This window comes from Nyctereutes procyonoides, unplaced genomic scaffold (assembly GCF_905146905.1).
Source record: "Nyctereutes procyonoides isolate TBG_1078 unplaced genomic scaffold, NYPRO_anot_genome, whole genome shotgun sequence".
In the NCBI taxonomy this organism is placed as follows: domain Eukaryota; kingdom Metazoa; phylum Chordata; class Mammalia; order Carnivora; family Canidae; genus Nyctereutes; species Nyctereutes procyonoides.
In genome coordinates, this window is record NW_026575036.1 from 3,241,861 (window position 1) to 3,257,280 (window position 15,420).

At 33.8% G+C, this 15,420-nt stretch overlaps 1 protein-coding gene across 8 annotated transcripts in view; it reads left to right on the forward strand.

The window, feature by feature from the left end:
- The window catches only part of PIK3C2G (phosphatidylinositol-4-phosphate 3-kinase catalytic subunit type 2 gamma), a 355,918-nt gene that overhangs the window by 277,244 nt on the left and 63,254 nt on the right, over positions 1-15,420 (forward strand). For 7 of the 8 annotated variants that reach the window (XR_008663575.1, XM_055318866.1, XM_055318867.1 and 4 more), the window contains 2 exons: positions 12,646-12,835; positions 13,543-13,664. Coding sequence is in view for 7 of the 8 variants with exons in the window: in XM_055318866.1 (XP_055174841.1) it covers positions 12,646-12,835; positions 13,543-13,664 (312 nt within the window). In the remaining variant the exon portion in view is untranslated. Of the gene's footprint in view, positions 1-2,578; positions 2,650-12,645; positions 12,836-13,542; positions 13,665-15,420 lie in introns of those variants that run through there. The other variant, XM_055318871.1, reaches the window with a different exon arrangement.

Genomic DNA, 15,420 nt, shown 5'->3' on the forward strand with positions numbered 1-15,420 from the left:
TTATTTATTTGATAGAGAGAGAGAAAGAGAGCATGCACACAAGCCAGGGGAGGGGCAGACTCCCGGCAGGGCAGGGAGCCTGATGTGTGCCCCTTAATCCCTGGACCCTGGGATCATGACCTGAGTTGAATGCAGACCCTTAACTGACTGAGCCACCCACATGCTCTCATTAAATTTTCTTGATGCTTTTTTAGTATTTGGCAAGTTGTTATCTCATGGATTGTTGTAATTCCACAAATATGAGTCAAAGTCTTCCTTTGCCTTAGATTAACCATTGATACCCACAGAAATAAATGTATAACCATAAGAAAACAAAACAAAACAAAACAAAAAACAGAACCTAGAGGAATTAACAATGATGATATCCAACTTTCCCTAAATTAGGAAAGCAAAGAGAAATGCAAATTAAACCAGGTGGAAGTTTCCCTTTAATTGTGAAAGTCTCTCATTTAAAAGAAATAAATTATTAAAATAAATCTAAACTAAATTCATTTTATAAACTACTTTTTTAATCGCAGGTACACTTTTTACAATGCTGTATTTCCTAAGTTGCACACCCCAGTCACACTCATTACAATGTTTGGTAGCTTGGCTACTGTTCTAAAATTCTGCAGTAGGAAAGCCTCTGTTTTTGAATTATATATGCTAAACTGAGAATTTGCCCAGTTTCCCTAAATATCAAGTCATGATACACCTTAGCTACTAGCTTTTATAAAAAGATATTTTAACTCTTCAGGTGACTATCAGGCTGAAGGTTAAGAGCCTTATGAAAGTTCAACATACCCACCAAGAATGCCAGAAGTCATTAGTTTAAAAAGATGAACAGCCCAGGTGACGCTGTTTCACAACAGCTGCTAACCCCCAGAACAGCTAGCTACATGCATCAGCCTATCCTCACTGCTATTCCTGACTCCATGAGTTGCACACAACTAGACTAATTTACTATTTTAAAATGTATTTTTTCACATTTTAAAGATTTGTATTACCTTAATTACAGCACCATTTATGGCTATTGATTTTTCTATATTATTGCATGTTAAGATTTATTTTCCTGCTTATTATCAATAAAATAAGCTGGCTTTGGTGGAGGGTTGGTGGGAATAGAAGCCTGGGATATCATTTCACTGGCATAAAACTTCTACATAATAAAACCAGTCCATCAACCTTTTTTCTAATCCCCTTCTTCCATTTGCTCTGATTTGGCTGGTTTTTCTAAATAGCATCCCTAAGTGTAAGAATTACTTATTGATAGTCAGACCATGTATCCTAGAATTCCTGTTTATATGCAGAGCTAAGTGCTTGTGATGACATTTACATAAGGCTCCCTAACCTTGTAGGTAAATTTTGAAGACTTCAAACTTTAACTTGGAAAACAGCAGTTTTTTCTCTCCTTTTCTTTCTTTCTTTCTTTTTTTTTTTTTTGTAAGCCAAGTTCCAAAGAATGAAGCAAAAAAAAAAAAGAAGAAGAAGAAGAAAAGAAAGATAAACCTAAAGCTGCCCCTTGTTTTAACCATTATCTAATTTCTCTTTTGTAGGATTTCAGTTTACCTCAAGTCATTTTCCATAAAACCATAAATCTCCACTTTTGTTTTCTTTTGTATCCTTCTATCTGTAGTTTACTACCTATTGGGCTCATATATATTCATTTCTTTACTTATTTGGTAGTAAGCTTTCTGAAGTAATATTTGCGTAATATTTTTCTATTTCCAATTACTTTTGATATGTTACCTAATTCAATTTTATCAACGGTCTTGGGGGAACGGCATGGTTTAGTCATCATCTGTGTTTTATAAATGAAACAATTGAGTCTCTTGGAAGCTAGTTGACTTTCTTGAGATCACGGGCAGAACTAATAAGTGAGTTCAGAATAGAGCAAAATTGATTTCTTACATAATGGATCCTCTTCCAGGACTTTAAGCAAAATCACATAGTGATTTTTTTCAAATGGTGAAAAATCCTACATGTGAAACTCCTAATGCTCTGATAGTCTCAGATAAATATAGATATTTTTTAACTTTAGTGTCTTCAGATTAGGTGAATATGGTAAGAAAATATCCAAACATCTAAATGTTTAATAAGAAAATGTCTACATGCTTATAAGCATGTATCTTAAATTAGGGTACCAGGCCATTGAAGCCACAAGGATTAGCATGAGATATTCTTTCATAGTATCTATTTTATTTAAAAGGTTAGAACATGAAGCTTAAAGGTTTGTGTTCATACATGTGTGCATACCTGTGAAGCCAAAATCATCTCTTTGTCATGCCAGAAAATCTTTAATTTTTATTTTTTTATTATTTGTTTAATCTTGAATGTTTAAAACTAAAAATGCATAGAAAAGAACTTTTTTATTGTGTATCAAGAATTCATCAGCAATAATTATTCACTGAATTCATTTCAGAATGGTAATTTTTTGGTTAAAATATGTGGCTTTGAATACTTATTGTTCCAGTTATAAACTTGTAGCAAAGTAAGAATTATCTCGATAGCACACTTTACAGGCTTAAGAATGAGAAAGTGTTGGTCAGATATTTTAGAGATTACAAATTCAACGTTGAACTATTATTTTTCTTCACAGAATAAAAGAAATTGTGACAAAGTTGTATTAAGCCATTGTTCCCTCTGAATTGTTAAGAATGACTCACAAAGCTGGACACTCCATCAGTAACTTGAATACAGAAAGAGGAAAAAAAAACTGTGTTTATCACACATGCCAAAACAATGCAATGAAAATGAAGTTTGGAGGTTAGATGAAGAAATTCATTCATGGGAAGTATGAGTCACTTGAAACTCTTGTATTTATATATGATAAAATTACAAAGTCAGTGGCAAATAAGAATGTTCTTATGCAAATTCCTTGACAGATAAAATTTTTGAGAAATATTTCTCTGAGACTATTAAAGAGACTGACTGGTACAACAGGTATTCTATCAAACCACAAAACAATATAAACAACTTCAGCAATAGAAATATGCTCTTGAAATTTCTATCCTATTGCCTCAAAAGCTTCACTCAACTGCCATTCATTCCACAGCATTATAGACACCTCTCCTCAGTGGTTATTCTGTTATGGCTCATAAAACAGTGAAAAACTTTTGCCTCTTAACAGTCACATATTAATATAAATATGAGTTCAAAAATATTACAAAATTTAATCTGAGAAAAAAAAAGACAACTACTGCTCTCTGTCTGTATGTTGAACCTGGCATGGAAGATCAGACCTCCTAGATTCAACCCAGTTTTCTGAGACTAATAAACTCAGTTGCTCTTTCACACGCTCATAGCTAGGAAACCTGTTAGCAGCAGTTGTTTCTACTGATAAGCAATTTAAAATGTTTATGTCATATGAAAAGGTGAATATGTTATGAAATACAATAGATTTTGTATACATTTTAAGATAGGATCTAAGGCTTAATTTTGTGGTTATTGTATAACCACTTGGACTATGTTCCCTGGCTATAAGAAATATTTTTAAGTGTTTTTCTAAGGGTTATTTTTATTTAAAAACTGAAAGATCATTATTTTAGTGCCTTTATTCCACCTAAGAGTTCCATGTTAAACATATTTATTGGCTAGTCTTAAAGACAAAGTTGAAAGGCTGCTTATTATAAATAATGAGAGCAAAGACTTGGGAATCAGGTAAACATCAGCTGAAATTTTTGAATACTACTTTCTAAATGATGTCACCTTTGGTCTTCATTTAACCATCCTTGGTCCTTTTTTTTTTTTTAAATCTATTGCTAAAATAATTTTACTGCTTTCCTATAAGGATGAAAAAATTAACATAAGGCATTTAGTGCAGCGCCTGCCAAAGGATATATACTCCCTGAGGGCAGATATCTGATTTCTTTCTATCTCTATGTCCCAGCACATAAAAGAGTGCCTGACAGGGAGTTGGAAGTGTTTTTCAGGATGATCTGGAGATTTCCTCTAAGAAATTTAAGAACTAGTTCCTTCCAGCTGCTACTTTGAACCTGTAGTATGAGGATACTCCAAAGTATAATCCTGCTGATGCTGCCATTAAACAAAATAAGTTGTAGGGCTGCCACTTGCATAAATCAGATCTTTGCAGAAGCCTGAAACCTACTACTATCAGGGCCCCAATCCCAAATTGGGTCATACTTAACAGTGCTATTTTATCTGACCTGTTAAATCTGCCACCTGTGAGATAGGAGGTGGATTTAGGTCAAAGTTTACCCTAAAACTATAGGCTTATCATAAAAGTTCATCCGTCACCTTGAGTCTTCGTACATATTGACTTTTGGGCAATGTAAAAGTAAGGCATGGATGTGTTTGAGATTTTGTGAAGGTGAATAGATCATAACTTATGATTTATGATTCATAGCCTATCTTTATGAGAAGTGAGTACATGCTGTCAACCTCAAGCTTTCCACCCCAACACATAAAATATGTTCAGTAAATATTTGTTGAAGAAATGAATGAATGGTTGGCTCTCCATAAATCATGATTAGCATTGTACTAATACAACTATTATTATCTTAATTATTTAAACTATGAATGAGAAAAGAAATGAATGTTTTATACTGTACGATATACCCATAAATTCATAAAGCCAAAGAATATCTTTAGAAATATGAACACTGTGGAAATGAATAATGATCAGAGCCATATTTTAACTTTTTAAGTGAATTTTGACCTAGATTGATGTATAATAATGGAAAATTTTGGAATTTATTTTAAAGAGTCTAATACTAGAACAAGATAAATGGGTTTGAAGTTTTGTAAAATTGAGGGGAAAATTATTAAACATTATTGAACTACATTGTTAACACTGAGGACATGGCAGATTAGTCTAAAGAAGGCATTGCATGATTAACTTTGATAGATGCCAACCCAGAAAAGTAGTATTTAATTATATTCAATATCCATTCCTCTTAGAAAATTTTAGGAAGTTCAGAATAGAAGGAAACTTAGATAAACATCATACTTTTAAAAGTGAAAAATTGCAAGCATTCCCATTAATGTCAGGAAAAGATAATAATGTCTTTATATTGATAAGTAAAGCTCTATGTTTAAGTTTTATATATTATTATTTTCTTTTTGAATAAGACAACAAATAAAATAATCCTAGAGAATTTTAAAAATTGGAGTAACAAGAGTTCAGTAAAGTAAGTTACAAGATAAACAACCAAGACTCCGGGGGATCCCTGGGTGGCGCAGCGGTTTGGCGCCTGCCTTTGGCCCGGGGCGCGATCCTGGAGACCCGGGATCGAATCCCACGTCAGGCTCCCGGTGCATGGAGCCTGCTTCTCCCTCTGCCTGTGTCTCTGCCTCTCTCTCTCTCTCTGTATGACTATCGTAAATAAATAAAAAAAAATTAAAAAAAAAAAAACAACCAAGACTCCGTAGTAAAAGAGGTTAAAGGGGAAACGTTATATGATCACTTCAACTGATACAGAAAATGCAGTTAATAAAGTTTAGTTTAGAATCACTCTTTTTTAAAAAATAAAATCCAGAATAGAAAGGAATGCCTTAGCTAAAACTGAATAGAAAACATTATACTTAATGGTGAAATATTGTAATCAGGAACAAACCAAAAATGCTATCATCACTTCCATTTAATATTGAACTGGGTCTTAGCAGTGCAAAGATAACAAAAACTCTATCATTTTTACAGATTACATGACTATGTCTATACAAATTTCAAAAGATTATACAGAAATATTGTTAAAATCAATAAAAGTTTAAAATCCATTTACATATTATCAAATATTATTTAAAATTTAGGAAAAGATAGCATGCACAATTTGCCATTAACAAAAACATGTTCAACTGGAGAATAAATCCAACAAAAGATAATGCAAATCTTTCATAGGAAAAAAAAATCTAAGCTCATACAGAGAAATGTAAAACAAGACTTAAGTAAATGGAGAAATCTACCATGTTTACCAGTTGCGTATCTTAATATATATTTTTTAAGATTTTATTTATTTTTTTAAAAGAGACCGAGATAGCAACAGAGATAAGGAGAGCATGAGTGAGGAGGAGAGAGAAGCAGGCTTCCTGCTTGGCCAGGAGCCTGACTCAGGACTCCATCCCAGAACCCCGGGATCATCACCTGAGCCAAAGGCAGCCACTTAACCGACTGAGCCACTTAGCACCCCGCATGTCTTAATACAGTAAAGATATTAATTCTCCCCAAATTGATTTATAGTTTCAATGCAATACCACTCAAATACTTGCACATTTATTTTTTGTATGGGTGAGCCTGATAGGCTGATTCTAATGGGAGAAGATATTTGCAAATGACGTAACAGATAAAGGGTTAGTATCCAAAATCTATAAAGAACTTATCAAACTCAACACCCAAAAAACAATAATCCAGGTAAAAAATAGGCAGAAGACATGAATAGACACTTTTCCAGAGAAGGCATCCAGAGGGCTAACAAACTCATGAAAAGATGCTCAACATCACTCATCATCAGGGAAATAAAAATCAAAACCATAATGAGATACCATCTCAAACCTGTCAGAATGGCTAAAATGAACAACTCAGGAAACAACAGATGTTGGTGAGGCTGCAGAGAAAGGGGAATCCTCTTGCACTCTTGATGGGAATGCAAACTTGTGCAGCCACTCTAAAAAACAGTATGGAGGTTCCTCAAAAAGTTAAAAATAGAACTACCCTACAACCCAGCAATTACACTACTAGATATTTACCCAAAGGATATAAAAATGCTGATTCAGAGTGGTACGTGGACTCTAGTGTTTACAGAAGCTTTATCAATAATAGCCCAATTATGGGAAGAGTCCAAATCCAAATGTCATCAACTGATGAATGGATAAAGATGTGGTAGATATATATAGGATTGAATATTACTCTGCAATCAAAAAGAATGAAATCTTGCCATTTGCCACAATATGGGTGGAACTAGAGTGTATTAGGCTAAGCAAAATAAGTCAGTCAGAGAAAGACAAATATATAAACTCACTCATGTGGAATTTAAAAACAGATGAACATAGAGGAAGGGAAGGAAAAATAAAATATAATAAAAACAGAGAGGGAGGCAAACCATAAGAGACACTTAAATTTAGAGAACAAACAGGGTTGCTGGAGATGCAAGGTGGATAGGGGAATGGGCTAAATGGGTAATGGGCATTAAGGAGGGCATTTGCTCAGGGCATTTGATGAACACTAAGGGTTATATATGTAAGTGATGAATCACTAAATTCTACTCCTGAATCCAATACTACACTATATGTTAACTAACTTAAATTTAAATTAAAAAAATAAAATACAAACAGAATATATTTGGGAAACTAGAGGACCTAAAACAGTGAAAAAAAATATCTAAAGAAGAAGAGAGTAAAAGAGCTTGTGGATTTCAAAACTTGTAAGTTCCAGATTTTGAGGAAGGGTAATATTGACACAGAAATGGACAAATGACAAGTGCAACACAGTGAAGAGGCTAGAAGCAGCCCCAGGCATATATAGAGGCTTAGTATTGGACAAAATTGAATCACCAAGGAAAGAATAGTCTTTGTAATAAAAAATATTGGTTAAATTTATGACTGTATGTATACTTTCAGGTACTGTGATATATTACTAAGTTAAAATAGCAGATTACAACATTGCATAGAGTTGCTTTTTTTTTTTTTGCTCCTGTCTATTTTACTTTAATATCACACAACATCACAATCCGTACAAAACAGTGCTCTATTTGTCTAATTCCTTTCTCTCCCTCCTCACTCTGTCAGCCACACTGCTGTTTTTGCCATCTGCCAAACACCAGTCACCCAACTACCTCTGAGTTTCTGGTTTACCTGTTGTTTCCACTTCGAATGTCCTCTATCAGAAATCCCCATGGCCTACACTCTTGACAAATTAAGATCTGTGTCAAATCACTCAACTCTCTTTTCAGTGGCATTACTTCTGACCATCCTATTTAAAATTGCAACACTGTTACCTACCTCATAGTCTATCTCTACAATTTCTATTTCAGTGTTTTTTTAGCACTGGTGTATGTTTCTTTCTCAAATCCTTAATCTTTAAATGTTTATTTCATTATTGTCCGAATTTCACATTATATAAACTCTGTAAAAGGAGAAATTTTGGTTGTTGTTATATCCCAAAACTAGAATAGCACCTGGCATGTAGTAGGAGTAAATATATAGGGTTTGTATGTCTGTGTATCTATTTGTTTGCACAAATGTATAGAGAAAGCTTCAAAAGAATAATATCAAATTGTTTCTAGTAGTTATTTCTGTAGAGGTAATGGAGGAAGGATGAAGGGAATTCCTGTTTTTCTTCATGTGTTGCTGTGTTGCTTGAGTTTTATCTATTAAATAAAGTCAAGTTTTTTAATATCCCTGAATCTCTTCCAAAAAGCAGACCTATCAAATAGAGTAGCAAAACCCAATAACTATGAACAATATCTACAACAAAACTAGGCAACAAAGTCTTCCCAAGAACACTAAAATATAAGCAAGTAAGACAAACCATTCAGCTTTAAGACCTATGTATCAGCATATCATGGGAAGAAACTAAAGAAGCAATAGGTCGTCTGATCTGAGAACAAGACTCCAAAGACGACACAGGTACTCATTGGAAAGCTGAGCAGACCACTTTGATAACAGCAGCTAAAACTGGAAAGAATTTTTACATACTTCAATTCACTGGGAAGGACAAGGGTTCTGTGGCAGATCTGAAAAGGTCAGAGAATTTTATGAGCTTTCAAAAGTAACTGGAGCTCCCTTCCAGGAAAAAGTTCTACACCAAAGAGAAACTGCTAGGTGTATATTCCAACATGAGAGAGGAGAAAGATCATAGGAGAAAAATAAAACCAAAGTCTAGAAAAAAAATTTGGGGTGAGGGAATAAGCAAAAGAAGCATATCTCAGAAAATATTAAACAGTTTTTATCACTGTGTGATAGCAACAGAAAAAGGAGCTTCAGGCCCTCAAAAATCTTCTACTCCTTCCTAAAAGTTCAGGAATGCTAATTTCATATTCAAATGAGCAAACAAAATGGATCTTGTTTGAACATCATACAAAATTATATTAATCAATAAAGAAGTAAAATGTAAAACAAAATTCCTACAGTGAAGTATGCCAGAAAGACATTCCCACAAAAGAAATTGTATCCTTATATTTCAAATTGAGCTAAAAGAAATTAACACAATGATAAAGACATGAAAGAACAATATGTATCACAATTAGAAAAACTCGGAAATAAGGTGATTGAATTCAAGAAGGAAAATAAAACACTTTTATTGCATTTTTTGTTTTTATTTAAATATCAGTTAACATGCAATATTAGTTGCAAGTCATACAGTGTATTAGTAGTTAATTTATAGTGAATCAACACTTCCATACAACACCTGCTGCTCATCAGAAGTGCACACCTTACTCTCATCACTTATTTAACCCATCCCCCCACCCAGCTCCCTCTTGGTCACCATCAGATTGTTTATAATTAAGACTCTGTTTCTTGGAATGCCTCTCTCTCTCTCTCTTTCTCTCTCTCTTTTTTCCCCTTTGCTCATTTGTTTTGTTTCTTAAGTTCCACATATGAGTCAAATTATGTGGTACCTGTCTTTCTCTGATTGACTTATTTTGCTTAGCTTAATAGTTTCTAGCTCCATCCATGTCATTGCAATTGACAAGATTTCATTCTTTTTGTGGCTAAATAATATTCCATTATATGTGTGTGTGTGTACATATATATACACATACCACATCTTTATTCATTCATCAGTCAATGGACATATGGGCTCTTTCCATAATTTGGTTATTGTAGATAATGTTGCTATAAATATTGGGGTGCCCATATCACTTTTAATTAGTATTATTTTTGTACTCTTTGAGTAAGTACCCAGTAGTGTAATTCCTGGACTGTAGGGTAGTTCTATTTTTAACTTTTTAAGGAGGCTCCATACTGATTTCCACAGTGGTTGCATCATTTTGCATTTCCAACAACAGTGCAGGAGGGTTCCCCTTTTTCCACATCCTTGCCAAAAACTTGTTTTTTGTTGTTGTTGTTAATTTTAGCCATCCTGACAGATGTAAGATAGTATCTCATTGTGGTTTTGATTTGTATTTCCCTAATGATGAGTGATGTTGAGCATCTTTTCATGTGCCTGTTAGCCACATGTCTGTATTCTTTGAAAACTGTCTATTCATGTTTTCTGTCCATTTTTAATAGGATTATTCACTTATTCACTATTTGGGTGCTGATTTTGATAAGCTCCTTATATATTTCCGATACTAACCCTTCATCAGATATATTATTTGTAAATATCTTCTCCCATTCCATAGGTTGCCTTTTAGTTTTGTTGATTGTTTTGCTGTACAGAAGCTTTTTATTTTGATGGAGTCCATAGTTTATTTTTGCTTTTATTTCCCTTGCCTCAGCAGAACGTATCTAGAAGGAAGTTGCTGTAGCCAATGTCAAAGAACTTACTGCCTGTGTTTTTTTCCAGGATTCTTATGGCTTCAGGTCTCACATGTAGGTCTTTGATACATTTTGAATTTATTTTTGTGTATGGTGTAAGAAAGTGGGCCAGTTTCATTCTTCTGTATGTTGCTGTCCAGTTTTCCCAACACCATGTGTTGAAGAGACTTTTTCCCATTAGACACTCTTTCCTGCTTTGTTGAAGATTAATTGATCATATAGTTGTGGGTTCACTTCTGGGAAAAGAAAACAATTCTAAAAGCAAACTAGAAGGAACACAGAATAAACATGACAAAAATAACAGATGCCTCCAGAGAAAAAGATGAACAAAAGGAGGACTTTTAAAATAAAGAAATGAAAAAAGGCAATGAAAATCCAGCATGTATATACATAATGAAAGACCCTGATAAGAAAACCAAAATAGAAAAGAAGAAAAAAAAAAGAAAACCAAAATAGTATATTAAAATGGTATCAAACCTAAATTATTGGGTTTTTTTTTTAGATTTATTTACTTATTTTGAAGAGAGAGAGAGAGAGAAAGTGCAGGTGGAGAGAGGCACGGGGAAAGAGAGAGAATCTCAAGCAGGCTCCACGCTGAGCACTGAGCTGACAAAGGGCTCGACTTTAGGACCCTGAGATTATGACCTGAGCCAAAATCAAAAGTCAGACAAAACTGAGCCACCCACGTGCTCCTTTATTTAGCATTTTAATAAATGCTGGTATAATAATTACATTTTCTGAAGTCAAAAGACTTGAAATTACATTAAGACACATTGAATATTTGGAAAAATTGCTCAGAATAACCAACCTGGAACATATTTTAGAAAAACTATTGTACTTTGAAGAAAAAGAAACCTCCTTCAAGCATCCAGGCAAAAAAGACCAAATTATTTATAGGAGAAAGAAGTTCAGTATGTCATCGGTTTCGGATACTAATTCTTTATTCCAAAAGAGAATGGATTAATGTGTTTATGGCATTCAAAAATGAAAATGTGAGGGGCGCCTGGGTGGGTTAGTCAGTTTAAACTCTGGCTTTTGATTTCGGCCCAGGTCATGATCCCAGGGTCCTGGGATTGAGCCCCACATTGGGCTCGCTACTCAGCCAGGAGTCTGCTTCTCCCTTTACCCCACCTGGCCCCTCTCCCACTTGTGTGCATGCACACACACACTCTCTCTCTCTTTCTCTCTCAAATAAATAAATACGTAAAGGGTGATGTATCCAGCCAAACTGACTTTTGAGTCAGGTCAGAAACTATTGTCCATACCCAAAATTCAGAAACTGATTTCTTTGAATACTTTCTGAGGATTTTACTAGAGAATAAGTTTCAGGTAGTCAAAATGACAAAGATGCAGACATATTGCCTGGTAGAAAATTTAAGATTCATATGATAGAAGAGAGACGAGGTAGTATGTATAGTACAGACACTATGCAATGTAGGTAGAACAACTCTATAAAAAATGGAAGTGGAATAGGAAGTACATATGAACAGAATAAGCACACCATTTGCTTTATAGTATTAACCAGGATAAAAAGGACAACACTCCAAATCAGATACTGGAGAAGATGGTACAGATAAGATGAAGAACATTATATGAAGATATTTATATCATTAGAACACAACTGCAAACTTCAAATATAAAAAAACCCAAAACTTTAAAAAGCAGAAACACACCAAAAACTAAGACCACAGAGTAAAAAATATTTCATAGAGAATACTGTATATTAAACATAGTATATAATATGCAACACTTTTGCAACATAGTTGAGAGAACACAAATATATACAGAAATAAAATAAAGCAGTAAGACTTGAACCATAACTTTTTAAATATTTAAATATGGGGAGAGAAGGAATAATATAGAGTACAAGGATAGATGCTCAGCTTCATGGAATATTCATTGTTCTATAGTTTTAACTTCTGGCATTATTTAAATATTTTAAATAATTTTAAACTAAAATTGAATTTTAAATGAATTATTTCTAAAACAAACCTAAAATAAGTCAAAATACAAAATTATAGTTAGTTTTATATTTCACCAAGAAGGTTTCTTTTATATTCTAACAACTCAAGATGTGAACTTGGGGTTTATAAAAATAACATTTTATAAATAAATAGACATGGTTCTTGACTTTTTCCTCAACATCTAACAAACACAAGAAAACAAATTTTAAATGAAATGAGTCAACTCAGAGAAATGTTACTCACTATCTTTTCTTTTTTGTTTCTCTAGGAAAATAAAGGAAAGTCTGGAGTGCTTCCCTGTTAAATTAAATAACCTGATCCATATACTTGCACAAATGACATCCATAAATCCTGCTAAATCTGCTTCACAGAATTTTTCCCAGGAATCCTGTATGCTGAATGCAACCAGATCAATTCAAAGAGCGACAATTTTAGGGTTCAGCAAGAAAACTAGTCATGTAAGTCTCAAGTCTGTCAATTTGACTTAAATGTCATTTGACTTCATCTCAGACTTCCCTTCACTATGCTACACATCCTCCTTTATATCATGATTTTTTTTTACTATGCAAATGAAAAATCAGTTACAATTTGAGCAGAAGTACCATTAAAAGAGAATGTTCTAAGGAGAAATCATAACAACCAGAGCTATTAGTAGAGAACCATCAAAGAGAACAGTTCCTGCCCTTTGGTAGACTATAAATCAAGAGCTAATTAAAGTGTCCACATGAAAAAGAGCAGAAATTAGGCAGTCTGTTCCCAGCACATAAGATTATGATATTTTTATATAGTGTGTTTATAGGTAATTTTGCCTTTACAAATTGCATCTTTTAGCTCTTGTGATGATTTCAAACTTTGTTTTTTTTTTAATTTTTATTTATTTATGATAGTCACACAGAGAGAGAGAGCGAGAGAGGCAGAGACACAGGCAGAGGGAGAAGCATGCTCCATGCACCGGGAGCCCGATGTGGGATTCGATCCCAGGTCTCCAGGATCGCGCCCTGGGCCAAAGGCAGGCGCCAAACCGCTGCGCCACCCAGGGATCCCTCTTGTGATGATTTCTTGCAGAAAGTTCTTGCTTTGTTTAGCTTACATGAAAACAGATTTTTAAAATGTATCACAGGTTGATAATGCCATCTTTTGATTTTTGTCTATTTATTTTCTGCAGCTGTATCTAATCCAGGTGACACACAGTAACAATGAAACAAGCTTGACAGAAAAATCATTTGACCAGTTTTCCAAACTTCACAGCGAACTTCAGAAGCAGTTTGCATCACTGACTCTCCCAGAGTAAGGCACTGTCCTCCCCAGTGTTTGCCTGAAGTACTTGTCCTTGAACATAAGGAAAAATTACGGTTATGGGATTTTCTATTTGTAAGCACCACAGCATTCTGACTCAAATGCCATTGAAACTATCCCAGCAGAGTCTGTATTGCTCCCAGAGTAAAGAACCTTTGTCTCATAAAAACAGGACAAGGTTTGCAATTTCTGTTTGCTTCTAGCCATTGATTTTGTAGACTGAAAATTCAGAAGCCATTTCATTTTTCATCAGTTATAAGGAAAATTGTTTTATTTGCCCATTTTTATATTTAATATTTTTTTAGTTTTTTCTATAAAAATAAGATTGAAATTGAAAATGCAGAACTAAATTGGATATATCTACTCTTTCAACAAATAATTGCAATAAAAAGCTCTGATATAATTATTTCCTATACCAGAAAACAATTCATTATTATTATTTAGTATGTAAGTAAATTTTACTAATTCCAACTCACTTTTGTTGTGAATTGTTAACTTTTACTTGGACAATCTAAATTTAATTTATTGTTATGTTCATTGTCAAACAATCTCGACAACCATTGCTTTTGTTCATGTTATAATTTTAAAAATACTAAACATAAACACATTAAGAATAACTGAAAATTACTTCTGTTCAAAAAACTTTTTAAAACTCATCACTTAGAACTAGCCAAATTTAGGTCATAGATTTCAGTGTATACCAAAGGAGTATCTTGACTTTAAAAAAAATGACCTTGCCAGAGATTATATTGGCACGTAGGGAAATCAAATGTTATTTTATTTATACTGAGATTTTTAAGTAAATGGTCCTTTAACAATGTGGAATGCCCATATCTAACCTGACATACTTTATACATGTGGATTTTCACTAGGCTTTCAGGATTTAGTCACTTTCCAAAATATGAATCTAAGTAAAGTTATCAATGGATGGAGAGAGACTGTGCAATATTGAAGAGCAAAGTAGTTCATGTTTATGAGAAAGTGTGCTTGCAGATGTCACAGAAATTTTGAAATGCAGATGCTTTAAGCATCAGGAAGTCAACAACTTAGAGTATGTTCAAGAGATTGAGAGGTAAGGAATGTCATTATGGAAACTTAAAGGCAGCACCAGCTTTAAGAATTACCAAAAAAACATCTGATAGAATAACGGAAAAAGATGTACTAGCAAAAAAAAAAAAAAAAAAAAAAAATCCAGGTTTGACTGCAAATATCAAATTCAACATCAGTGGTTGCCATTGTACTCTACTAATTAATGATTTAAAATATGTTAGTCATTGTTAAGTGGCTGCCGTTTTTGGTTTCAAAAACTCCTCTGTTCTACACTTCAATCTCTGTACTACATATTAATACAACTTGTAAAACCTTAAAAGTGTTAGTAATCTCTCTCCATATGCCTCTTCTCAATTTTCAGCTTTAGTTAGGATTATGCCTTGCTCAACAACTACCACCTGGTATTTAAATTGATTTAAAAACCATTCCAGCAATGTGTATTTGTGTACCGGCAGGGGTGGGGGAGGGAGCAGGGTGGGGGAAAGCAAGGCATATAGTTCCTGTATGCCCTTGACAATATTTGGGTGCTGACAGTCCCAAAGGAGCTAAGGCTTCCAACGATGCATATAAATGAACGATGAAAGCAAAATTTCCTCCGATTTCTAAGCTTACTAAGAGAAGCTCTGCAAGAATTATGTAAACCTGTCCTGGAGAGTATGATCAGAAAGTTAGAGTCATAAAGAATAAAATTTAAATT